The sequence below is a fragment of the Cucumis sativus genome, chromosome 7, assembly GCF_000004075.3.
Source record: "Cucumis sativus cultivar 9930 chromosome 7, Cucumber_9930_V3, whole genome shotgun sequence".
In the NCBI taxonomy this organism is placed as follows: Eukaryota; Viridiplantae; Streptophyta; class Magnoliopsida; order Cucurbitales; family Cucurbitaceae; genus Cucumis; species Cucumis sativus.
In genome coordinates, this window is record NC_026661.2 from 4,134,721 (window position 1) to 4,161,223 (window position 26,503).

At 34.6% G+C, this 26,503-nt stretch overlaps 3 protein-coding genes across 3 annotated transcripts; 2 read left to right on the top strand and 1 right to left on the bottom strand.

The window, feature by feature from the left end:
* The first annotated feature begins 3,590 nt into the window (after positions 1–3,590).
* On the top strand, positions 3,591–5,402 carry LOC105436090 (7-deoxyloganetin glucosyltransferase). The gene is made up of 2 exons (XM_011660501.2): positions 3,591–4,170; positions 4,307–5,402. The coding sequence occupies exons 1-2, from the start codon at positions 3,642–3,644 to the stop codon at positions 5,251–5,253; spliced, it is 1,476 nt and encodes a 491-aa protein (XP_011658803.2). The 5' UTR covers positions 3,591–3,641; the 3' UTR covers positions 5,254–5,402.
* Positions 5,403–8,060: 2,658 nt separating this feature from the next.
* LOC101204926 (7-deoxyloganetin glucosyltransferase-like) lies at positions 8,061–10,468 on the bottom strand. The gene is made up of 2 exons (XM_031889359.1): positions 9,775–10,468; positions 8,061–9,224 (listed from the first exon to the last, which is right to left on the bottom strand). Exons 1-2 carry the CDS (start codon positions 10,298–10,300, stop codon positions 8,299–8,301), a joined length of 1,452 nt encoding a protein of 483 aa, XP_031745219.1. The 5' UTR covers positions 10,301–10,468; the 3' UTR covers positions 8,061–8,298.
* Positions 10,469–13,586: 3,118 nt separating this feature from the next.
* On the top strand, positions 13,587–26,443 carry LOC101218965 (putative 12-oxophytodienoate reductase 11). The gene is made up of 4 exons (XM_011660502.2): positions 13,587–14,088; positions 14,560–14,690; positions 14,792–14,968; positions 25,371–26,443. Exons 1-4 carry the CDS (start codon positions 13,874–13,876, stop codon positions 25,955–25,957), a joined length of 1,110 nt encoding a protein of 369 aa, XP_011658804.2. The 5' UTR covers positions 13,587–13,873; the 3' UTR covers positions 25,958–26,443.
* The last annotated feature ends 60 nt before the right edge of the window (positions 26,444–26,503 follow it).

Sequence of the window (26,503 nt, forward strand, 5' to 3'; positions counted from 1 at the left end):
CTTCATTATTAGAACAATTTATTTTGGAGTGTATTTTTGTCATTTTTATAAGGTGTGGTTTAATTTATTTGATTTTTAGGGTTATCAAATAATGATTATGGATTTTTATTTCTAATATTTTCTTACAATAGAAACTTTTATTTTGGTAGCCATTTACTTTAGGAAAACATTTTTAATTACTATTCTAATTATTTTAAAATTTTCAACCTTTGACACTATTGTTTATAGATTTATTATGGTTTATAAAAGGAACCATATGAAAAGTTCAATCAAACTCCTTTCTTAAATTAAAGTATATGTAATTTAAAAAGTAAAAAGTAAAAAATATATAAATATATATTTAATTTTGATGCTTTTTATTTTTTATTTTTGAAGTTTTAGTATAATTATATAAAAATAATAAAGGATAAAGAAGGTAATAGATTTCCTTTCTTAACTTTTAAGTATAAAATTATTAATTAGAAAAAATTGAAAAGCTTTAAACTTTAACTTTTTCTTTTTTTCTTTTAGCTTTAGCGTAGTTATAAAAGATGAAGTATATAAAAGGTAATGAAGAAGTTCCTTTTTAAATTTAAAGTACAAGAAAATTAATTGAAATGATTCCAAAGTGCTTAATTTTTACTTAATCCATTAAAATTATACGAGATTAATTTCTTCACTAATGAAGTATACAAACATAATATATATTACTTCGTAGTCACGTAGAATCAGGTTAATTTTCATAAATATAATAAAACATCAAAATATTTATGGTCTAAAAAATAAAAAAATTCATGAAGTTGGTTATTTTTTTAAAATATTCCTAGTTTATCATTTTTTTTTCCATTTCTTTCTTCTCCTCTTCTTCCATTTTTCTGAAATCATGAACTTTATTTTCAATCGATCATAAACTTTGTATTGTTTTTTTTCTGAGTTGGTTCAAGATCGTGTACCAAATATAATCTAAACGATTGTGTACAAATAAATCATTGGGATATTAGTATACTATCATTTAGATTTGGCTAAATGTGGGCAATTGGTCAATTAATCGCGTGTTGACCGACATTTTTTATATTTTTCATTGCGGGCTTATGGATTTTTTTCATTTTTGAAATTGTTTTTGTTATATTCTTTTAAAAAAAACTGAATCAAATACTAACAAATTTATATAAAAAAAATTATTCTTAGAAAAAAGTTATGCTATTCAAAGTAAAATATCAAATAAATATTTACTTAAATAGATGATAAAGAAACCAAAATAGCTTGCCATGTGTGGGAATTTGATTTTGGACAAAACTGGTTTGTCATTTGTGAGAGAATTAAAACTCAGGTGAAATGAAGCTCGACCATCTTGTTTTAGAAATATAACATTCTCTACCCGTCTCTAAAATCTTAAATCGATCCCTAAAAAACAAGGTGTATATATGATAGAAAGTTGGATCATCGATCGATCGAAGTTGATTTTTAGATCAAATCGACTATAGTTGATTTAGTAAATGCTCAAATCAACTCTATAGTTAATCATGACCATCAGTCGGTTTAATTTAGTCGCGTTGGTTTTTCAGTTATGTATATGTATATCACGGAAGAATCACCTTGATTATGGGTGTTCATAAATCAAATATTCCAAAGAATAACATTAGCCCTAATTGAATTGACATATACATCTTTATTTAAATGAGGGTTAAATATTCTTTTTCTTTTTTATTTTGTTGGCCATGGTTGAATTAAAAAGAAATGTATATATTGTATTTAAATAATCCAAAATATTTGGTTTTTAAAATTAAGTTGGGTTAGTTTCTCACAAATTAAAAAGAATAAAATCTAGATATAATAATGATATGAACCATTTTTAATGGGTGGTTCATAGTGAAGTAGTTAACATAAAGATTGGATTAAAGTATGATAATTAAGCCCAAGATTTACATGAGAAGGAACCAAAAGAAGCCAACAATTGAGATGAAGTTCAAATAAGTAGTTAATTAATTGATCATCAACAACATAATTATGTGTGTGATGTGATGATCAAATATGCTCTTCCAAACCTTATATGCTTTGTTTTATCTTCCAAACCTTATATGCTTAGTCAATTCTTTCAAACATTCAAATTAGCTTATAAAAAATTTTATTAGCGTAAAAGAAAAGTGTAGAAATACGAAGTTTTGGTATTTGAAAAAAAATAGTCATTTCCATGTTTAGAAGAAGAGAAAAAAGGTCTGTTTGGGGAGAATTAAGTGAGGAAAATGAATAAGTTTATTCCGTCCGAATCCTTTTTATTCATTCTCTTTTTTTCGATAAATACAATCACATCAAAATTTTCGTTTTTCGAAATATTAATATACTTTTCTTAATAATTATATTTAAATAAACACTAAAAGATATTTAATTAAATTCAAATTCAAACAACACTAAAAATTCAAATCCAATAATTAATTAAATATTCAACCAACAAATATTTAACTAAATTGAATTTCACAAAACAATAAATTTTAAATCAAATATCCAGTGTTTGTCTATCTGCTTGACTGCTTGATGTACGATGTAATTGACGTTCATCGTTTAACTGCATTTTGAAATTTTTTTTTTCGTATTTTATTTTGTTTCAATGCTATTATGTTCGTCGTCGTTTGTTTAAATCGATTGTTAACGATATGCAATTTCCTGATATTGCACTTACAACATCAATTTAGAAAAATAAATACAATTTATTTCGCACGTAACACATCAATTAATTTATTGACACTGAAAGCTTGCGTACAAAAGTTTCTTGCTTTTCACACCTACTAAATCTAAAGGTTATATCAATTCTTTTTTTTAGAATTTATCTCATAATTCAACTATTTTACTTTAAACTAATTATAGTTTGTGACAATTATATGAATAATAATTAAGTATATAACAACAATTTTAAAAAAATTTACAAATATAACAAAATCTATAAGTGATAAACTCTTATATTCTTACGATCTATCAATGATAAATCAATATTTGCATAACACAGTCTATCATCGAAAAATTTTAACGAATTTTGCTATATTTGAACAATTTTTTTAAATATTATTATATAGTTAATTATTTTGAATTTAATTGCTATATTTGCAACTATCTCCTTACTTTAGAGTTTTAATAAATAAATAAAAACACAAACTATTTAAACTTTATGGCAAAAGAAATCACTAAATGACAAAAACTCATACACCTAATTTTGTCCTAAAGTAAATAGTTGGTTTAATTTGTCATTTTTTACGATTCTGGTTTGCTTAAAAAAGAAATGAAAATCATGATAAAATTTGGTGAAAAAATAGATTTAATTTTAAAAAAACAAATATTTACAAAAAAAAAGAAGAAGAAAATAACCAAATTCCATGAAACAAAATTGGTATTGGTAAAAGATAAAATTCAAACTTTTTACAATTTTCAACCGTGATTGGATGCACCAAACCACGTACACACGACTTTTTAACAACATAAACAAAAGAACTTTTAAATATATATATAGAAAAAGAAAGTACCACACGTGGAGCGTTTCGCTTGGATGGCAGCAGGGGCTGCATCTAAAGTTTTTCTATATTATATTTATAATGCAGACTATATAATATATCCAAAGCAAAGCTCCCATTTCAATAGCACAAAACACAAGAGAAGAAAACAAGTACTCAAGCATGGGTTCTATTTCAAAGATCAATAAGCCCCATGCTGTGTGTCTTCCACATCCACCCCAAGGCCATCTCAACCCTATGCTACTTCTCGCTAAGCTTCTCCATCACAAAGGTTTCTACATAACTTTCGTCAACACTGAGTACAATCATCGTCGTCTTCTCAATTCCAGAGGCCCCAGTTCGTTGGATGGCTTGCCAGATTTTAAGTTCCGAACCATTCCCGACGGCCTTCCCTACTCGGACGCCAACTGTACTCAAGATGTTCCTTCACTTTGCCAGTCCGTCTCCAGGAATTGCTTAGCTCCTTTTTGTGAACTTATTTCTGAACTTAACTCAATAGCAGCTTCTGATCCTTCTAGTAATATGCCCCCAGTTACTTGCGTTGTTAGTGATTCTTCTATGTCTTTTGCTATGTTGGCTGCCAATGAGTTTAACATTCCTTGTGCTTTTCTTTGGACTTCTAGTCCTTGTGGCTATCTTGGATACACCAAATATGAGGATTTCGTTAACCAAGGCTTGATTCCACTTAAAGGTATGATTTGCTTTTTAATGCTTTTTCTTCTTCTTCTTTTTTCTCGATCTTTTTCAAGAATAATTTAGGATTTTTTGTTTTTTGAATTTGTGAGTTGTGTATTTAATTTTGAGCTCTTTCATGGGTATTAACACAGATGCGAGCCAAATAACAAATGGATATTTGGAAAAAGAAATAGAATGGACAAAGGCAATGGAACACATACGTTTAAGAGATCTTCCTTCCTTTATTAGAACAACAGATCCAGATGATATCATGGTCAATTTTTTCATTCAAGAAGTAAACAGAGCTCTAGATGTTGATGCAGTTTTATTAAACACGTTTGATGCACTTGACCAAGATGTTATAGGTCCTCTTTCTTCCAATCTCAAATCTCTTCACACCATTGGTCCACTTCACATGCTTGCCAAACAAATAGATGATGAAAATCTTAAAGCAATTGGCTCAAACCTATGGGCTGAGGAATCAGAATGCATTGAGTGGCTTAACTCTAAGCAACCCAACTCAGTTGTTTATGTAAATTTTGGTAGCATCACAGTGGTTACAAAAGAGCAAATGATTGAATTTGCATGGGGTTTAGCTGATAGTGGGAAGCCATTCTTGTGGATTGCAAGGCCTGATTTAGTTGTGGGAGATTCAACCATTCTGCCACCTGAATTTGTAACAGAAACCAAAGATAGAAGCTTGATAGCAAGTTGGTGTAATCAAGAACAAGTGTTCAATCATCCTGCAATAGGAGGATTTCTAACACATTGTGGATGGAACTCAACTATTGAGAGTATATCTGCTGGTATTCCAATGGTGTGTTGGCCTTTCTTTGCTGATCAACAGACAAGTTGTTGTTATTGTTGCAATGTGTGGGGGATTGGAATGGAGATTGATAACAATGTGAAAAGAAATGAAGTTGAAGAGTTGGTGAGAGAGTTAATGGATGGAGAAAAAGGTAAGAAAATGAAAGAGAATGTTATGAATTTGAAGAGTAAAGCTGAAGAAGCATATAAACCAGGTGGTTTATCTTGGAAGCAATTGGACAAGCTCATTAATGAAGTTCTTTTATCAAAATATAAAAAGAACCCCATTTGATTTCAAAATTTTGTTTGCTCCCTTTATCTTGTTTCGTTTTTACTCTCTTTGTATTGAGAAGTGTGTGTTTATATATTCAATAATAAATTTCACTTTGAGTTTTGTACTCCAATGGAGAAGTTTAATTACTATCTCATTATTCGCATCTACTCACATTTCTATTATCGTTATTTATGTCAGCTTCTTCAATAACTTTTATATAGTTATTACCAACTCAACTCAACTTAACTATTTGTTTTTATGGTTAACAAAATGCTCTTACGATAATAAATAATTATCAGTAGATGGTGGTATATGCATAACAACAAAGGGCGGACTTTTAGATCGTTGATTTAATAGAGAAAATAATACAATGAGAAAAATTAAATCTTAACCACTAAAGGTAATATACATATTAGCTGTAATTGTGTGATCTTGAGATTGTAAAATAATAATATATAATCAATGAAGCATCCATACATTTCGATTATTTATTATAAAAAAAGTTAGGATAAAATAGAATTTTTTCAAATCAATTGATAAAATATATATCGAAGGATAAGATAGAATTTCTCTTTTATGTTCTGGTGGTGACCAACTATAATATTATATTGGTCTCTTTGTAAAGAGAAGAGTGTTAGGAATGTGATAATCTCACATGAGCTAAATAAGGGGATGATGGCACGTTTATTAGTGAGGCAAATATCTCCTTGGTACAAGGCGACATTTTGGACATATATCCTTATGACTTTGCTTTTAATTTGGCTTCTATATGTCCTTAAAATTCTTCATAACTAAAATTTTCTAAGCACCACTCAAATCCTCGTTTCAAACCGAACACTGACGTATATCAATCAAGCATCCATACATTTAGGTTATAAAAAAAGTAATATATAATCAATCAAGCATCCATACATTTAGGTTATTTATTTAAAAAAAGTTAGGATAAGATAGAATTTCTCCAAATGATCCATTGATGAAATATATCAAAGGATAAGATAGAATTCTTCTTTAGGTTCTAGTGGAGACCAACGTTAATTTTGGTCGACTTAAGGTCTGTAAGGAAAAGAGTGTTAGAAATGCAATAAAAATCTCAAATAAGCTAAGTAAGGGGATGATCATGAGTTTATTACTAGCTAATGCAACTATCTTTTTGATACGAGACGAGCTTTTGGACATATATCCTTTGACTTTGCTTTTAATTTGGTTTCTGCATGTCGCTCTAAATCTCCATATCTAAAATTTTCTAAGCACCACTCAAATCCTCATTTCAAATGCATAACTCTCTTTAGTCCATACACTAAGCTTGATAATATCACAAGTGCTTAGCCTACTCGTTTCATAATATTGTGACAAGCATCTAAATACATTAATTAAGAACAACTTATTAACTAAATTTCATACTCGATAGATTGAGTATGAACACACATCATAAGTATTTAACACTCATATTTTACGATTAAGGAGTTCATTAAGATGAAAACAGTCAGTAGGTGATGCCTAAGCGATTTCATTCTAAATCATAAACTAATCAAGTCAACTTTGTGGTACAGAAAATGTTGTGCATGCCACACACCCAACACCCGGTAGCAAGGTTAAACGTGTACGTAACTTCGACTACAAGTTGATCTTTTGCTTTAAAAAGTTAATACACACGAGTGATCAAATTCAACATATAACCAAGCATGGAAGTTAATGAAATCGAACTAGAACGACCGTAAGCATTCAGCAAGAAATACGAAATTAAGCATATATCCTCACAATCAATAGTACTACCACATGAATTTCTTAGTACATACTCGATCCTAAGCTAGCGAACTTACCTTAGCCCGCCACAAATGAGATGTGTTGAGCAGTGATTTACTTTTTAAATTTAGAGTATTCTAAACACACCTCATCTACCATTAAAAAAAAACCCATATTCCTGTACCGTTATTTTAATGAAAATTAACATTAAGAAAGTAAAGTTTTAGAGGGTGATTTGAAAAAAAATAGTAAAAATTGGTGTTTTCACAAGTATTTAAACAAATGAGTGGATTTTTTGTTTTATTAGAATGCGTCTCTTTTATTATTATTATTTTAATCTTTTCTCTCTCCTAACATAAAAGAAGAAAAAATGGTAGCCCATCTCATTTAATTTATTATTTTTAATTATTATTCTTTTTATTCTTATTCTTATTCTTATTTTTATTATTTTTATTGCTTTATTCATGTATATAAATTATATATATATATACATGCTTTTAAATTCGATTTTGTATACTTTTTAAGCAAAATTTTGAGCTTGTAAAAGTACAAAGTTGGAATGCAACATTTGTTCTAAGCTTACCATATTAAAAGTTTAAAATAACAAAATCTATATAAAAATAAATATTTTGTAAAATTATTTTCATAAAATTAAAAAAAATGATTTACTTTTTATTCTTCACTCACACCCATATACACACAGTTGGTTTATTATTGATTTATACCTTATGCTTAAATTTATCATTTCATATTCTATTATCTTTATTTTTAATAACAAATAATTTCTAATTTTCATGAATTTAAAATTACTATTTTTTTTATAATAAAATGAAACATTCGAAAATTGAATCTATACAATATCAAAAGTTACAAAGTTGAAATTGAATCTATGCAATACCAAAAGTTATAAAGTTAAAAGGAAAAGACCTTCAAAATATAAAAAAGATAGTTAATTTTATTAAAAGCAGAATAAATTAAACAATAAAATTACAATTTACCTTCTTACTTCAATATATTGTTCCACTCATTTTTTTTATAATTAAATAATAATAATTTATAAAAACGGAGTCTACCACACAAAAGGACAAAAAAATCACTTTATTTTACTCAAATAGTTTTGAAAACACCCATTTTTTTCAAATAACCCAGGTGAATAAGTAAATATATGATCACAAAGCCACCAAATATAGGAGGAATTTATTGAATAAACACACACTTAATTTTGAGTATAAAGGTAACCAAATTAAAGAAGAAAACAAAGCAAGAATAAAGGATAAATTTGATTATATTATGTAGTTTCAAATTTTAAATCAAATGGCTTCATATGTTTGATAGAAGAACTTCATCAATCACCTTGTCCAATTGCTTCCAAGCACAACCACCAAGTTTATATGCTTCTTCACCTTTACTCTTCAAACTCATAACATTCTCCTTCATTTTTCTACCCTTTTCTCCATCCATTAACTCTCTCACCAACTCCTCTACTTCATTTCTTTTCACATTGTTATCAATCTCCATTCCAACCTCCCACACATTGCAACAATAATAACAATTTGTTTGTTGTTCAGCAAAGAAAGGCCAACATATCATTGGAACGCCAGCACATATACTCTCAATAGTTGAATTCCATCCACTATGTGTTAGAAACCCTCCTATTGAAGGATGTTTCAACACTTGTTCTTGACAACACCAACTTGCTATCAAGCTTCTATCTTTAGTTTGCGTTACAAATTCATGAGGCAAAATGGCTGAATCTCCCGCAATTAAATCAGGCCTTGTAATCCACAAAAATGTCTTCCCACTATCTGCTAATCCCCATGCAAATTCAATCAACTGTTGTGGTGTCATCACTGTGATGCTACCAAAATTCACATAAACAACTGAGTTGGGTTGCTTAGAGTTAAGCCACTCAATGCATTCCGATTCCTCAGCCCATAGGTTTGAGCCAATTGCTGTTAGATTTTCATCATCTATTTGGTTGGCAAGCATGTGAAGTGGACCAATGGTGTAAATAGATTGAAGGATAGAAGAAAGAGAATCTTTGACATCTCCTTCAATTGCATCAAATGTGTTTAATATAATTGCAGATGCTTCTCGAGATCTTTTCATTTGTTGGATTATAAAATTGAAGATGATATCATCTAAATCCGTAGTTCTAAGAAAAGTAGGAAGGTCTCTCAAACGTATATTTTTCATTCCTTGAGTCCATTCTATTGTATTTTCTAATACATCGTCTCGACTCATATCTGTTAATCAATAAAAATGTCAAAATTAAATACACAACTTCCAAACTAAAAGTTAGTTAAATTATGAGTCTAAGTTCACATGGTTGCATATCCTAATAGTTCTCTTAAGGGTTTTTTTTATATACTTTATTCCAAAATTATGTCTATATTTCTTTTCATTATCTTATGTAAGAGTTGCATTGTTAGTCAACTCTCGAAAACAAAATTAATAAGCTAAGTTTTTAGAAAACATATTTGTTTTTAGTTTTCAATTTTTGATTTAGTTTTTAAAAGTCGGATTATTTTTTAATATAGCAACATGAATCAAAATATTTATAAAATATAGTGACATATTACCGTCTATCTCTTATGAATCAGGATAGACTATTATTTGCGTATCATGATAGACACAAATAGTAGTCTGTCGTAGAGATATATTGTAATATTTTGTTCTATTTGTAGATATTTTCAAAAGTTTTATCAAGAACAATTATCAAACGACAATCGGAAACATAGTCCTAAAAATTCTTCTAAATTTAACATAAAAGTAATAGGAATGAAATCATACTACCTTTGAGTGGTATTAAGCCTTGCTTTATGAGGTCAGAAAATTTCAAATAACCAAGATAGCCACAAGCACTGGAAGTCCAAAGCAAAGCATAAGGGATATTAAATTCATTGGCAGCCAACATAGAGAAAGACATAACAGCATCACCAACAACACAACTAACTGGGGGCATACTGCTAGAAGGAGAAGCTGCTATTGAGTTGAGTTTTGAAATAAGATGACAAAAAGGGGCTAAGCAATTCTTGGAGGTGGATTCACAAAGTGCTGGAAGATCTTGAGTACAGTTGGCATCCGAGTACGGAAGGCCATCAGGAATGGTTCGGAATGTAAAACCTTGCAAGCCATCGAGCGAGTTGGGGCCTCTCGAATTGAGAAGACGACGATGATTGTACTCAGTGTTGACGAAAGTTATGTAGAAACCTTTGTGATGGAGAAGCTTAGCAAGCATTAGCATAGGGGTGATATGGCCTTGGGCTGGATATGGGATACATACAGCATGTGGTTTTTTAGTTTGTGAGATAGAACCCATTTTTGGACTTTCTGTCTCTTCTTCCTTCTTCTGATCTTTCTTTAAATGGTTGCTGCTACTTTGGAGAATTGGAAATGTGATAACTACAACATTTTATAGGCTGCAGAAACAAAATACACGTACATTATTCTGTTAGTTTTTCTCTGGCCAAGATTCAAAATCCGGATTCGACACGTGAGGGCTCCAACGCGCTTCTTTGTGTACGTCCTGAAAACGTCTTCTTTGTTTGTCTTGATCTGATTTTATGAGCGAAGACTACTATCCCAGCCACAGTCCACACATCCAACATGAGTAATTTAAGCATACTTTGTTCTCATTCACATACTATTCTAAGAAAATTTTAAATGTGTAACTCGAGATAAGAATGCTCTAAGCTAAACAAGTAGACTTCACGTTAAAGTTCTTATGATTGAGTTAGAGAAAAAAAAGTGCACGATAACTTGTTTTCGATGTGAGTTGATCGAAGTCATCAAATGGAGAATCCAAATTTTGAAACATAGACCTAAAGGGATTACAACTCATAATGTCTTTTTTAATTCTCTTTTAAGTTAAGAAATTTGAAAGGAAGGGGTAAAGACATAGACCATTTTTTGTGATTCGTTCATCTTTATTTTTCTTTTATTATCATTGCTTCTTTTAGTGCTACTCAGCATCTTGGAATCATCACATTTTTCTACACATTTTTTAGTGTAGTGATCATATATTTGTTTCAAATATTAAATCATACATGTGTAATTACTAACCACTCATTAAATTAAATGAAAAACGAGTCTAACTTATTTATAATGGTAGAATTTTTCTTTTTTTATCAATTATCGACAAAGATATATTAATAGATAAATTATCATTGTCAGCTGTTGATAGTGATAGAAAACTAATTGAACTAATTGATATTTAGTATTTGTAGATAGCTTAGTGGTAATTGTATTTGTCGACTTCCTTTCAATCTGAGTTTAAACTTTACCTATTTAGTTCTTTTTCAAAAAAAAAAATTCTAAATTACAACTCTAATTCCTATCAATAAATTTTCTGGATACCTCCATATCCAACTTCCAATAATATGAAAAAAAAAGTGTATATATGAATTACATTGGTGTGCTCCATGTTCAAAGAAAGTTTTATTCCCAAACATTAATGGGGCATTATTGTTTGAAATTTTAGTTTAATTTTGTTCCATCAAGAATTTGAACATCAAGAGTGGGCATTTATGTGCTCTATATATATATATGAGAATGTGATACTTCGATATAATTATATTGTAGGAATATATGATATTGGATACATTTGGTTTTTTCTTGTTATATAAAATTGTAAAATCATACCATTTTTTAAAAAATTAATTAATGTTCTCAAATGTTAAATAATGAAAATTATTGATAAAAATTCTTTGAAAAAGTTATTTAAATGCTATATTTTTTTAAAATCATAGTGCTTGTTTTTTAACAGAAATAATAATAATGTGACAATTGTTAATATATACACTAATTAACCATGTCCAAAGTAAAAGCATATAAATAATAGAATGCAAACATATTGCAAATATAACAACAATTTACTTCAAATAATTCATAAAAAGCATCCAAAAGAAAATATTATAATTTATCGATGATAAACTTATGTTGTTACAGAAAGGATTGGAAGGATTCGAGTACATAAAGGGTTGGAGGGATCTAACGTTCAACCTCTTAAAATAAATATCATGTCAATTACCATCAAGTTAAGTTAACTTTGTTATAATTAGATAGAAATCTATTAATTTGATTTATAGATATCTATTTGATATCTATCATCATTGATTCATCGTATTTATAAACTTTAGTATCATGATAATTTTTTTGTGAACATTTAAACAGAATGGAAGAAAAATGAAACTAGAAAGTGATTAAACTTTATCGATAATATAGAAGCGATAGACTATATATATTAAGTGTTAACGTTCATCATGGTTATAAACTCATATCATCGATATACTTCACTTAGTGATTGAGGTTAACCTAAACTTTTGCCACTCAACATAGTCTAATTCTTGTAAGCGTCAACGTAGTCTATTAACAATAGATTCGTTAAAAAAAGATAAGTGGTGTCTATTTCTTGTAAGCATCAATGTAATCAATAAAGACATAATGGATTGTTAAAGCCGATGAAAATCTCAAGACGACTTGGAATATATCAACCTACCATAATTGAATTCGTCTTATTATTAGTGATTCCAATTTTGGAAGATTCATAAACATCTTCTAAATTTGGTACAACCTCAATGTTAATCGCTTCACTTTGGTTTGCTCGATCTCTAATCTAATGTTAATTCAAAATAGGATGACTGAGATAACATTTTAACCAAGTTAATGTAATTAGATGACATTATTATTTGTATCTGATGACATAGGTTGTATTGGTCCAATACATTTCTCCATAAACTTGAGTTATAAAAAGATCAGAGAAACCTCACCCTTCAGTTTCTGCATCATTACAAGATTCATAATGAGTTGCACTCAATATTAAAAGACTTTATATGATAATTACTATATAGTTATGTAGGAATTATATTGTGAAGGCCCTACAGATCAAATAAAGTTGCAAACCTAATTATTAAACTTGCAGTGGTTATAGAACGATCGAGATGATTCCACAAGAAATAATGATCTAATTTAGCTTCGCTCTAACTACACTTCAAAACTCAAGGGGTACTTAGGGAGGGGTTCATACCTTACATTAGATGTTGAAGTTAATGAAAATTTAGTGTGATATTAATTGGCCTGCAAATTTAAAATGGGAGAGATTAAATGGGTAAAAAATTTGTCAAAAGATCTACCCTATGAACTTCAATTCACCTAATTGCTCGATAAGATATTTAATATATCATTCAATCAAATAATTAACGTCGTGTGAACATCAGTCGATCTGAGTTGGTTTTTTGACCAAATTATCATCATTGTACCAACTATGGTTGGTTTAGTGAATGTTCAAATCGACTCCGACTATGAAAGAGTACAAATTAATTGTTGGTCAGTTGGTCGATTTAAGTTCGTTTAAACCTTTGCAATTTTTTACTAATATTGTCTGTTTGAATTTTTTTTAAATCGACACCATCCGAACATCTCTTATCTTCAATCAATAGTCTTTGCTTCGATCTATTTTGGTCAGTCAACTCAAAACCTAATTGAGACGTTGATTGTTCAAATTTCAAAAATTGACTAAAACAAGCAAGATTACGTATTTGGTCCAACTGTGTGAATGCTATGGTTGGTTGTTAGTGGTGCTTGTCATTGGAGTTGATCATCTAAGGTGGTCTTCTTCGGAGATAGTTATTGGAGCGTAGAGTTGGTTATCAGAGATGGTCATGTTAACGTGTGTGTGTGTGTTTCGTGAGGGAAAGCAATGCCATTGAAGCAACTTTCGAGGCGGACAAATCTCATTCACTCGTAAGCAATCCCATCCAAACCGCACGTTTCCCCCCACGTCATTTGGTTTTGAATCAAACCAACTTTTGTTCATTCACCATTCCCTCTCTTCTTTGCTCACTGATTTTTATAAATATCCCAACCCAAAGGAACAGTTAAAAAAGCAATAGAAATGGCTAATCAAATCACCACCGCTCCTGATCTCTTCACTCCTTACAAGATGGGCAACTTTAATCTATCTCACAGAATCGTATTGGCTCCACTGACAAGACAAAGATCCTACAACAATGTTCCCCAACAACATGCCATCTTGTATTACTCTCAGAGAACCACCAAAGGAGGTTTATTAATAGCTGAGGCCACCGGTGTTTCTGACACTGCCCAAGGGTACCTAATTAATATCATTTTTGTTTTGAATTTAGAGTATCTTGAATCTGTTATCAATGATCTCATTGACCGATTAATAAGTCAAAGTCTAGAAGCAACTCCTCTAGTGGGTTTTTCGTTGAGAGGACCTAACCTCTTTTGTACACATATTCGTGATATTTACGATTTTGGTTCAACGGTCTAAAAGGGTGCCTTCTATTCCTACTTCACAAGATAACACAATGCTTGTAAATCACACAAATCTTTGTTCGATTTCTTTATTGTTTACTATACACGTAAATATTTATCTGTGTCGGTTTCTCTAATATGATCTTTCAATTTGTACATGCTTGCAACGAACTTAGTAGTCAGTGTTGGTGAACCACATAAATTTTTGGATTAATTTCTCTGCTGTTTACTATACACGCTTTCTTTTATTCGTTGATTTGGTAGCAAGTTTCTACCTTTACTGTCTTCTTGTTAACCTCCAAGCTATCCTGATACACCTGGGATATGGACAAAAGAACAAATTGAAGCATGGAAACCAATTGTAGATGCTGTTCATTGCAAAGGTGGAACATTCTTTTGTCAGATATGGCATGTAGGCAGAGTTTCAAACTCAGGTGCCTTTTCTTTTAAAGTTCTTACTTCAATTTGCACAAAATAACATATCAATCTTTTCTTTATTTTAAGAAATAAGTGTCCATTTTGGCTATATGTATAGATTTTCAACCAAATGGACAGGCTCCAATCTCATCATCAGACAAGCCGCTGGCACCGAAAGTTCGGGCTAATGGAATTGATGTTGCACAATTTACCCCTCCAAGACGTCTAAGGACAGATGAAATCCCTCAAATTGTCAACCATTTTAGGCTTGCTGCTAGGAATGCCATTGAAGCTGGTAAGTCCTGTTTTCTTTTACCTAATGGAAGTCCTGCTGTGATTGGATTTTAAGTTTCTTTTGTGATTACTGATTAAGTCTAAAAATTCATTAAAAGCTACAAAAGAGAGAGTGGTAGTTTTCTACTCAGTAGCTTATTCTTTCTTTTCTTTTCTTTTCTTTTTTCTTTTTGGTGTGTTTTTGCTAACTATATGATACACCTCCGATACTTTATCAGTACAGCAGAAGAGGAAAGAAAGAAGTTATCACGTGCACGTGAGAAGCATGTGATAAGAATAATAATGGGAAGGGAGTTAGTTACGTTTGTTAGTATAAATAAAAAAAGGTGGTGAGCGGGAAAGTCAGTTAGTATCTTGAATGTGAGGTTAGTTTCTGGTCTTCCTTGAAAGATAGGGAAACAGAGAGAGATATACCATATTGTACTAGGGTTCGTTCTACTCTATAATCAATAACATAGTACTGATTTCATATCAATTTGGTTTCCATCAAATTGGTATCAGAGCACACTGATTCTGGGCAAGGGGAGGAAAGATGGTTCAGACTCGAATCGAAGAAAAATTAGAAGCGTTTGATCAGGAGGTGCACGGCATTAAGAAGGAGATCGGTAAGATACCAACAATTGAAAAGACATTGATAGAAATATAAAAAAATATGGAAAGACAGAACCAGATGATGTTGAGAATCATGGAGTCGGCGGCGCAAGATCGGTCGACGATGAGCGAAAAACTATTAGAATTAACTATGTGCAATTCTTCGGCGAAGGAGGTAAGCGAATGCGAAGGATCTTCAAAACGGGAGACTGAAACAAAAAAGGTGGAAAAGAAGACAGACGACGAAAGCGGAAGTGAACGCAACAAATTAAAGAAAGTCGAAATGCCGATTTTCAATGGAGATGATCCTGATAACTGGTTATTCCGCGCAGAAAGGTACTTCCAAATTCATAAACTCACTGAATTTGAGAAATTAACTGTATCTACCATTAGCTTTGAGGGCCCTGCATTGAATTGGACTATTAGTACGTTTCCGATCCATGAGAGAAGGATCGCTGTATGGAAGATTTTTACGAATTCAACAGACAACGACAGTGGAAGAATATCGCAATTTGTTCGACAAGTGGGTAGCCCCGTTGTCAGATTTACCGGAGAAGGTCGTAGAGGAGATGTTCATGTCCGGTTTAAAACCGTGGATACAAGCAGAGATGCACTTCTGTGAGCCAAAGGGATTAGCACAGATGATGCAAATCGCACAGAAGGTAAAGAACAAGGAAGACATACGAAGGGAAGCAAAATTATCCGGATATTCTGGGAAAGGAGTAAAGGTCTCTCATAACAACAATAAAGCTAATGCTAATGTGAATACTGGAGAAAACAAAGGAGGAATGAATTGGTCGATGAGAACAATCACCTTGTGAGGAACCACGAAAGAAGAAACTTGAAAGGAAAGTCCGACAAAACGCTTATCGGATGCTGAGTTCTAATCCAGGAAGGAAAAAGGGCTGTGTTTTCGCTGTAATGAGAAATACTCTCATGATCATAAACGTAAGACGAAAGAGCAAAGAGAATTGAGAATGATGGTAGTATTGGGAGAAGACGAGGAATATGAAATTATTGAAGAGGAAAGGGATAGTCACAATGATGTAATTCAAAGTTAGGATTAAATTCTCAAAATGAATTCTCTGCCTTTTTTCAGGCTAGGAGATTGTCATATATTGATATCTCAAGGTTAGTTACAAGTTAGTTACAAGACTGTTTTGGTTAGTTGGTTACAGCTGTTCTTTTAACTAGTTAGGGATTTTAACTAACTAACTAACTATAGTTTACATCATTCCACCCCCCTAAGGATGGACTCGTCCCAGAGTTCATCAATCAGCAAGCCTGAAATGGTCTGGTGCATGGTATGGTTTTAGGTCAGCAACATTGAAGACTGGGTGTATGTGGATGTCTTGTGGTAGATCGATCTTGAAAGCATTATCTCTGTATTTCTTTAATATAGGGAATGGTCCAATTTGTCTGTCTTTCAGCTTGTTGTAGGTGCCAGTAGGAAATCTGCTCTTTTTCAGGTGTACCATTACTAGGTCTCCTTTGTTGAAGTGGGCTTGTCTTCTTTTTTTATCTGCTGCCTTTTTGTAGGAGTCTGTTGTCTGTATAAGATGATCATGGACTTCCTTGTGTAGTTTTTTGATATTTTCTGCCATGCATTCTGCTTCGTTGTTGAGATCCACAGTTGTAGGGAGTGTAGTGAGATCAAAGGTTAATCGTGGTAGTTTGGTATAAACTACTTCGAAGGGGGACTTTCCTGTTGATCTGTTCTTCATATTATTGAAGGCGAATTCAGCTTGAGCCAATGCTAGATCCCATTGTTTTGGTTTTGACCCGCTAAGGCAGCGTAGCAGATTACCGAGGGTCCTGTTTGTTACTTCAGTTTGTCCATCTGTCTGTGGGTGGGGCTGTGGTGCTGAATTTCAGTGTTGTGTCAAACTTCTTCCACAGTGTTCGCCAAAAGTGACTCAGGAACTTGACATCTCTGTCTGATACTATGCTTTTAGGTACTCCATGTAGTCGTACTACTTCTTTAAAGAAGAGGTTGGCTATGTAGATTGCATCATTTGTCTTTTTGCATGCTACGAAATGTGTCATTTTGCTGAATCTGTCCACTATAACCATTATTGAGTCAAATTGTCTTTGTGTTTTTGGTAATCCAATCACGAAGTCAATTGATAAATCTTCCCATATTGAGGTCGGGATGGGTAGTGGCGAGTATAATCCTGCATTCGTGCTGGAGCCTTTGGTTCTTTGGCAGATGGGGCATCTTTTTACGAAATTATTGGAGTCTTTTCTTATTTGCGGCCAGTAGTATCGTTTGGAAGTGATCTCCAATGTCTTATTCTGTCCGAAATGTCCAGCTAGCCCTCCAGAATGTGCTTCCTTTATTAAGGCTTCACGTAGTGAGGTGTGCGGGATGCATAATTGTTCTCCTTTAAATAGATATCCTTCAACAATGTGGTAGTCATCAGCGTCTAAGAAGTTGGAGCATTTGTACCAGATATCCTTGAAGTCAGTATCTACTTCGTATAAGTCGGGTAAATGTTTGAATGCTATGATTTCCGAGGACAGTATTGTGAGTAGGGAGCCTTTTCTGCTTAGAGCATCGGCCACCTTATTCTCTTTGCCTGATTGGTGTTTGATCACGAAGTCAAACCTTTGGAGGAAGGATATCCAGCGTGCGTGCATCCTACTGATATTCTTTTGAGCTTGAAGGTATTTTAGTGAGAAATGGTCAGTTAGGAGTACAAATTCTTTAGAGATCAGGTAGTGTTCCCATTGTTTTAGTGCTCGGACGAGGGCATACAGCTCTTGTTCGTATGTGCTCCAGGTCTGTCTTGAGGTGCTGAGTTTTTCACTGAAGTATTCGATAGGATGTCCTTGTTGTACTAGGACAGCTCCAATCCCTGTACAGCATGCATCAACTGCTACTTCAAAAGGTGAAGAGAAATCTGGTAATCTAAGGATAGGGCTGGATGTGAGCTTCTTTTTGATATCTTCAAAGCTTTCTTGTTGTAACGGGGTCCATTTGAAGTTTCCTTTCTTTAGACAGTCAGTTAGTGGTGCGGCTAAAGAGCTGAAATTTCTGATGAATTTCCTGTAAAACGAAGCCAGGCCGAGGAAGGCTTGTATTTCTTTAATGGAGGCAGGAGTCGGCCATGTATGGATGGCTTCGATTTTCTTTGGTTCCATGCTTATGCTTCCTTGTTTGATTATAAAGCCGAGGAATGCAATTTCTTTTTTCATAAACATGCTTTTCTTAGTATTTATGTAGAGTTCCGCTTCTGTTAAGACTTGGAACAGCTTCCTTAGGTGTAGTAAATGCTCATCATTGTTTGTGCTGTAAACAAGTATGTCATCGAAGTAAACTACTATGAATTTGTTGAGAAATGGGTGAAGTACCTGGTTCATCAATCTCATGAAGGTGCTGGGTGCGTTAGAAAGGCCGAATGGCATGACCATCCATTCAAATAATCCTTCGTTTGTCTTGAAGGCTGTCTTCCATTCGTCGCCAGGTCTTACCCGTATTTGATGATAGCCACTTTTCAAGTCAATTTTCGAAAAGATACTGGCTTTTCCGAGTTGATCTAGCAGGTCACTAATCCTTGGAATGGGAAATCTATACTTTACCGTGATGCGGTTGATGGCTCTGCTGTCAACGCACATTCTCCAGCTTCCATCTTTCTTTGGCGTGAGAAGTGCTGGTACTGCACACGGGCTGAGGCTAGGTTTGATGTGCCCTTTCTTTAGTAATTCCTCAATATGATCATGAAGTATTTTGTACTCCTGGGGGCTCATCCTATAGTGAGCCAAATTTGGTAGTGATGCTCCCGGAATCAAGTCTATGTGGTGCTGTATATCTCGAAGGGGTGGGAGTCCCTTCTGGTTCTTCCTTTATATGAGGGAACTCATGAAGGAGCTGCTGTAATTTGGGTTCTATGTCTTCAACCTGTTTTTCTTTGGTTTTTTCAATAACAACCAGTCCTAGGATGTCTTGTTCCCTTTCTTTAAGCATGTTTTTCCCACTAACAGTGATGAATAACTGTTTCTCACCTCTTAACCCTTCGTTAATCTTTCTTGTTATAGGGAGTAAGACTACCTTTCTTCCCATCCATTGAAACTCATATGTATTTTCCCTCCCTTTGTGTAATGATTGAGTATCATACTGCCAAGGTCTTCCTAGTAGGAGATGGCATACATCCATCTCAATGACATCACAAACAATTTGGTCTTTGTAGGCGTTTCCAATGGAGAGAGGGACTGTACAGATTTCGCTGACCGTGGCTTCTCCTCCTTTTCTCACCCAACCTATCTTGTAAGGGTTTGGATGTGCTTCAGCCTTTAGATTCAAGACTGTTACTAATTTCTTTGCTACGAAGTTTTCACTGCTGCCGCTGTCTATGATTACATCACATACTCTTCCGTTTATGGTGCATCTTGTCTTGAAAAGACAGTGGCGTTGCAGGTTCTTTTCTTCCTTGGGCGTAATTAGTAACCGTTGGATAACACAAGAGACCCTTTCCCCATCATCTGCTTCAATCAGTTCAGTTTCTTCCTCTGCTTCTATACTGTCTTCACTTATCTGTCCCTCCTTCTTCGGCTATTGCAATGGTTTTTCTTTGCGGACAGTTGTTGGACAGGTGGCCAGTTTGGCCACATCGGAAGCATTTTCCTAATGACGAGCGGGAGTAGCTGTTCTGACCACTAGGCTTTGAACGTCTGTTCTTTCTTTCTTTCAACGGCTACTTCTTGATTATCAATCTCTTTCCCTTTTGCTTTTGTTGAGGTTGAAGGTTGGTCGTTTGTTTTGTCTGGATAATTGTTCCTTTTTGTCGAATTTGTTTCCCATGCTGATCTTCTATTTAGATTCTTGGATCGAATTGCAATCATCTCCTCTCCACCGTTTCTGCAAATGATATTGCTTCAGACAGGAAACGAAATGGTTGTAGTCTGACCTTTTCCTTGATGTCGAATCGAAGGCCTCCCACAAATCTTGCAACCTGGTGCTGTTCATTTTCGCTTAGGTTTGTTCTTGCACTCAGGCGGTGGAATTCTTCAATGTACTCAGCTACTGTCCGGACACCTTGGCGGCAGTTTTGGTACTGATTGTATAAAGTTTGTTCGTAGTTTGGTGGTAAGAATCTTGCCTTCAATAACTTTTTTCATCTTTTCCCATGAGCGAACCGGTTGTTTCCCGCATCTTTGTCTATTGATTTCTAACTGATCCCACCAAGCTGATGCACCAGCCCTTAATTTTAAGGCTACTAGGTGGACTTTCTTGCGTTCAGGCGTATCCATGTAGTTGAAGAAGTTTTCAGTACTCTTTATCCAGTCCAAGAATGCTTCTATGTTTCGTTTGCCATCATACATGGGAAGGTCAATCTTCATCTTATAATCGTGGTATTCTCCTCTTCTGGCCTCAATTCTTTGGTTATTTCTTCCTGCTCGTGCTTCATCATTGAAGTTCCACATGTTTCCTTGTTCATCCCCGCTTGAAGAATCATCTTCTTGGGTTTCTTGCCAAGCTTCTTGATCTTCTTGAAAGTCTTCGTCAAGCTGTTGCTGTATAGCGTAACCGGGTCTCCTTCTTTGAAGTCCTCGTGGATTGTTCATGTTTCTAACGTATCCCCTTGCTCGCCGGCCTCTTGTTTCACCAAAACGTTGGTCGTTTTGGAAGTTAATTTCATTCCGTGGTGGTGGCTGTGGGAATTCTCCTCTTCGGTTTAACAGTTCGACACTTTCCATCAACCTATCAAATTTGTTGTGGAGATCTCCCAAAGATTCTTCAACAGCCAGCAAGCGAACTGTTGATGTCTTTGGAGAGAGGACGGTGATTTCCTCCGCCGCTTCTTGCACACGGTTTTCCCCCGTGGCAGGGTTGTTAACTCTTCGGCCAGCCATTCCGTCCAAGAATCGGGGCTGCTCTGATACCAATTTGATGTAATTCAAAGTTAGGATTGATTTTTCAAAATGAATTCTCTGCCATATTTCAGGCTAGGAGACTGTTATATATTGATATCTCAAGGTTAGTTACAAGTTAGTTACAAGGTTGTTTTATTTAGTTAGTTACAAGACTGTTTTAGGAAGTTAGTTACAGCTGTATTTCTAATTAGTTAGGGATTTTAACTAACTAACTAACTATAGTTTACATCACACAAGGAATTGAACAATCTTTGAGATAGTGGAAGAGAATCAAGTGGTGGTGGAATTGTCCATCAATTCTGTAGTCAGGTTGTCCAATCCAGGAACAATGAAGGTAAAGGGAGAAATTCAGGGAAGGACTGCTATTGTGTTAGTTGACTGTGGAGCCACTCACAATTTCATTTCCGAGAAATTGGTGAAGGAGTTACAACTGAACACAAAGGAGACATCGAATTATGGTGTTATTCTTGGTTCAGGAACAGCAGTCAAAGGGAAGGGAATCTATGAAGCTGTAGAACTGATGTTGGGGGATTGGAAGATTGTGGATGAGTTTCTACCATTGGAGCTCGGAGGGGTGGATGCCATACTAGGGATGCAGTGGCTGTATTCTTTAGGAACAACAGAGGTGGACTGGAAAAATCTAAAGCTGACTTTTACACATGAAGGAAAGAAAGTGAAAATACAAGGAGATCCAAGCCTAACCAAGGCAAGAGTCAGCCTTAAGAAAATGTTGAAGACACTAGGAGAAGAAGATCGAGGCTTTCTGGTTGAGTGCAGAGCCTTAGAGAGAAGTGAAGTATGGGAAGAAGATTTGATAGAAGAAGAATCAGTGGCTGTAATACTTAAGAGCTTTGAGGATGTTTTTGAGTGGCCTGAAACTCTCCCACCACGTAGAGCCATTGAACATCATATACATCTTAAGAAAGGAGTAGATCCGGTGAACGTGAGACCTTACTGATATGCACATCAATAGAAAACAGAGATGGAAAGGTTGGTAGAGGAAATGTTGTCGTTAGGAATAATTCGGCCGAGCACAAGCCCGTATTCAAGTCCTGTTTTATTAGTAAGGAAAAAGGATGGGAGCTTGCGCTTTTGTGTGGATTACCGAGCTCTAAATAATGTGACGGTGCTGACAAGTTTCCAATACCCGTGATTGAAGAGTTGTTTGATGAGCTTAATGGGGCTACGATGTTTTCCAAGATTGACTTAAAGGTCGGGTACCATCAAATTCGAATGAGTACAGAAGATGTGGAGAAAACGGCCTTTAGAACTCATGAGGGTCATTATGAATTTTTAGTAATGCTCTTTGGGTTGACTAATGCTCCAGCTACATTTCAATCCTTGATGAATACGGTGTTTAAGCCCTATTTGAGAAAGTTTGTCTTAGTATCTTTTGATGACATTCTAATATACAGCAGTGATCTCGCGGCTCATCTAAGTCATATGAAGATAGTTTTGGAGGTGTTAAGAAAGAATGAGCTATATGCTAATAAGAAGAAGTGCAGTTTTGCGAAATCGAAGGTAGATCACTTGGGGCATATTATATCCGAAAAGGGGGTGGAGGTTGATCCAGAAAAAATAAGGGCAATTAAGGCATGGCCACTTCCAACGAATGTGAGGGAGGTACGGGGGTTTTTAGGGTTGACTAGCTATTACCGAAAATTTGTGCAACATTATGGCACAATTGCAGCACCATTGACACAGCTGTTGAAGACAGGGGGATTCAAATGGAGTGAAGAAGCTCATGAGGCTTTTGTGAAATTCCAGCAGGCCATGATGACTCTTCCCGTTTTGGCATTACCTGATTTCAATGCACCATTTGAGATAGAGACGGATGCATCAGGATACAGATTGGGAGCCGTGTTAGTACAGAATAAGCGGCCTATTGTCTACTATAGCCATACATTAGCAGTCCGAGACAGAGCGAAACCAATCTATGAAAGGGAGTTGATGACAGTGGTTATGTCAGTACAGAGATGGCATTCTTATTTGTTGGGCCAGAAATTTGTAGTGAAGATAGATCAAAGATCACTCAAGTTTTTGTTGGAGCAAAGAGTGATACGGCCTCAATATAAAAAGTGGATATGTAAGCTATTGGGATATTCAGTTGACGGCCCCTAATATAATTGATGTTGTGGTGATTAAAGAAGAGGTGAATAAGGATGAGAAATTGCAAAAAATCAGGAGAGAATTAGAAGAAAAGAAAGAAGAACCGAATAGTCAGTATTCAGTAAAGCAAGATATGTTAATGTACAAAGGCCGCTTGGTGATTGCAAAAGCTTCTCGACTGACTCCAATGATATTACATACTTACCATGATTCAGTTTTTGGAGGACACTCGGGGTTCTTGAGATTCTTGAGAACCTACAAAAGAATATCAGGAGAGCTTCATTGGGAAGGAATGAAGCAAGATGTCAAGAAATATTGCGAGGAGTGCTTAATCTGTCAGCAAAACAAGACATTAGCATTGTCTCCGGCTGGGTTGTTGACTCCTTTGGAAGTTCCTAATAGAGTTTGGGAAGATATATCCATGGATTTCGTGGAAGGGTTGTCGAAAGCCAATGGAATGGAAGTAATATTTGTGGTAGTAGATCGTTTTAGTAAGTATGGGCATTTTCTGCCACTTAAACACCCTTATACTGCTAAGACTGTATCTGATATCTTTGTTAGAGAGATCGTTCGGTTTCATGGCTTTCCTAAATCAATAGTGTCGGATATCTCTGTCCTTAAGTCACTTTTGGAGGGAGTTGTTCAGACAGGCTGATACATGGCTGAATTATAGTACAGCATACCATCCTCAATCTGATGGTCAAACTGAAATAGTAAACCGGTGAGTAGAAAGTTATTTACGTTGTTTTTGTGGAGAGAAACCGAAGGAATGGGTGAAATGGTTGCATTGGGCAGAATTCTAGTATAATACTACTTATAATCGCTCCTTGGGAACAACTCTGTTTCAGGCTGTGTATGGTAGATTACCTCCTCCGCTGATCTATTACAGAGATCGGGACACACCAAATTCATCACTGGATGAACAGCTGAAGGAGAGGGATGTAGTGCTTGGAGCTTTGAAGGAACATCTACGACTGGCACAAGATAAGATGAAGAAATATGATGACTTAAAAAGGAGAGAAGTTCAATATAATGTGGGAGAATTGGTGCTATTGAAGGTAAGACCTTATAGGCAGACTTCATTGAGGAAGAAGAGGAATGAAAAACTATCTCCTAAGTTTTTCGAACCTTATAAAATTGTAGCATGGATTGGACCGGTAGCTTATAAACTCAAATTGCCTGATGGGGCAGCTATACATCATATTTTTCATGTTTCCCAATAAAAGTAGGTGGTCGGTCCTCATAAAGAAAACAAGGATGAGATCCCTATGTTGACAGAAAGCTATGAGTGGAAGGCTGTACCTGAGGAAGTCCATGGTTACTTAAAGAATAAAGCTGGGAGTTGGGATGTGTTAATAAGTTGGAAGGGATTGCCTCGACATGAAGCTACATGGGAGTTGTATGAGGATATACAGCAGCGCTTTCCAGATTTCCACCTTGAGGACAAGGTGAATTTGGAGAAGGAGAGTAATGATAGACCTCTGATACTTTATCAGTACAGCAGAAGAGGAAAGAAAGAAGTTACAACGCGCATGTGAGAAGCATGTGATAAGAATAATAATGGGAAGGGATTAGTTACGTTTGTTAGTATAAATAATAAAAGGTGGTGAGCGGGAAAGTCAGTTAGTATCTTGAATGTGAGGTTAGTTTTTGTTCTTCCTTGAAAGATAGGGAAACAGAGAGAGATATACTATATTGTACTAGGGTTTGTTCTACTCTATAATCAATAACATAGTACTGATTTCATATCAATTTGGTTTCCATCACTATGCTTTATTTGCGCAAAAGCACTGATATTGCAGTTGAATGAATGAATAATCAACTTGCAGGTTTTGATGGAGTTGAAATCCATGGAGCTCATGGTTACCTTATTGATCAGTTCTTGAAAGATCAAGTGAACGACCGAACAGACCAATATGGAGGGTCTATCGAAAACCGTTGTAGATTTGCTTTAGAAATAGTTGAAGCAGCTGTAAAAGAGATAGGTGGAGACAGAGTCGGGATAAGACTATCGCCGTTTGCCAATTACATGGAGGCGGGAGATTCGAACCCTGAAGCTTTGGGGATGTACATGGCAGAAAATTTGAACAAATATGGAATTTTGTACTGCCACATGGTGGAGCCACGGATGGAAACTGTCTCAGAGAAAGTTGAGAGTCCTCGCAGCCTGTTACCAATGAGAAAGGCATTCAAGGGTACATTCATAGCTGCTGGAGGGTATGATAAGGAAGATGGAAATAGAGCCATTGCTGCGGATCGAGCAGATCTTATTGCTTATGGACGTTCGTTTTTGGCAAATCCAGACATGCCAAGGAGATTCAAGATAGATGCTTCTCTCAACCAGTACAATAGAAATACTTTTTATACATCAGATCCTACGATTGGTTACACGGATTATCCTTTTTTGGAAGAGTAGAAATTCTCATTTGCAGTGGCTTCATTTAGCCATATGAATTCAATTCGAAACAAGTTGTTTGTGTTCATGTACTTTGGTGATTACGTTTCACTTTCAGATATACAACAAAATGTCATGGATTATACGAGTCTCCGACTTTCTGTCATGTTTTGTTCTGTTCCACTGGGTTGAATGGTTGAAGCAAACACATGAACTCAATGGGCATACAAATTTGAAGCACAAATTAGTGTAAATGTTTTATTTAGGGCCATACGTTTCTGCATGGAAATGTGAGTATATCCGTTTCCTGCTATGAGAGGGCCAGGGCTATGATTTGACAGAAAACAAAGTTTCTGCTCAAAACCATATGGATGTTGTTTTGTTTATGGTCGTTTGTTTTTAGCCAATTTATCCTTATTGGCCATGGAGATTTGAGCACAATGTATCAAGTGATTGTAAACTGTTAATTGCTGTTAATATAGTTGAAGTGCTGTTAAGTGTTTGCTAGTGGTTACAAGGTTGGTTAGTCATGTAAAAACCGTTTCTTTACTCTTCCTCATCTCCAAC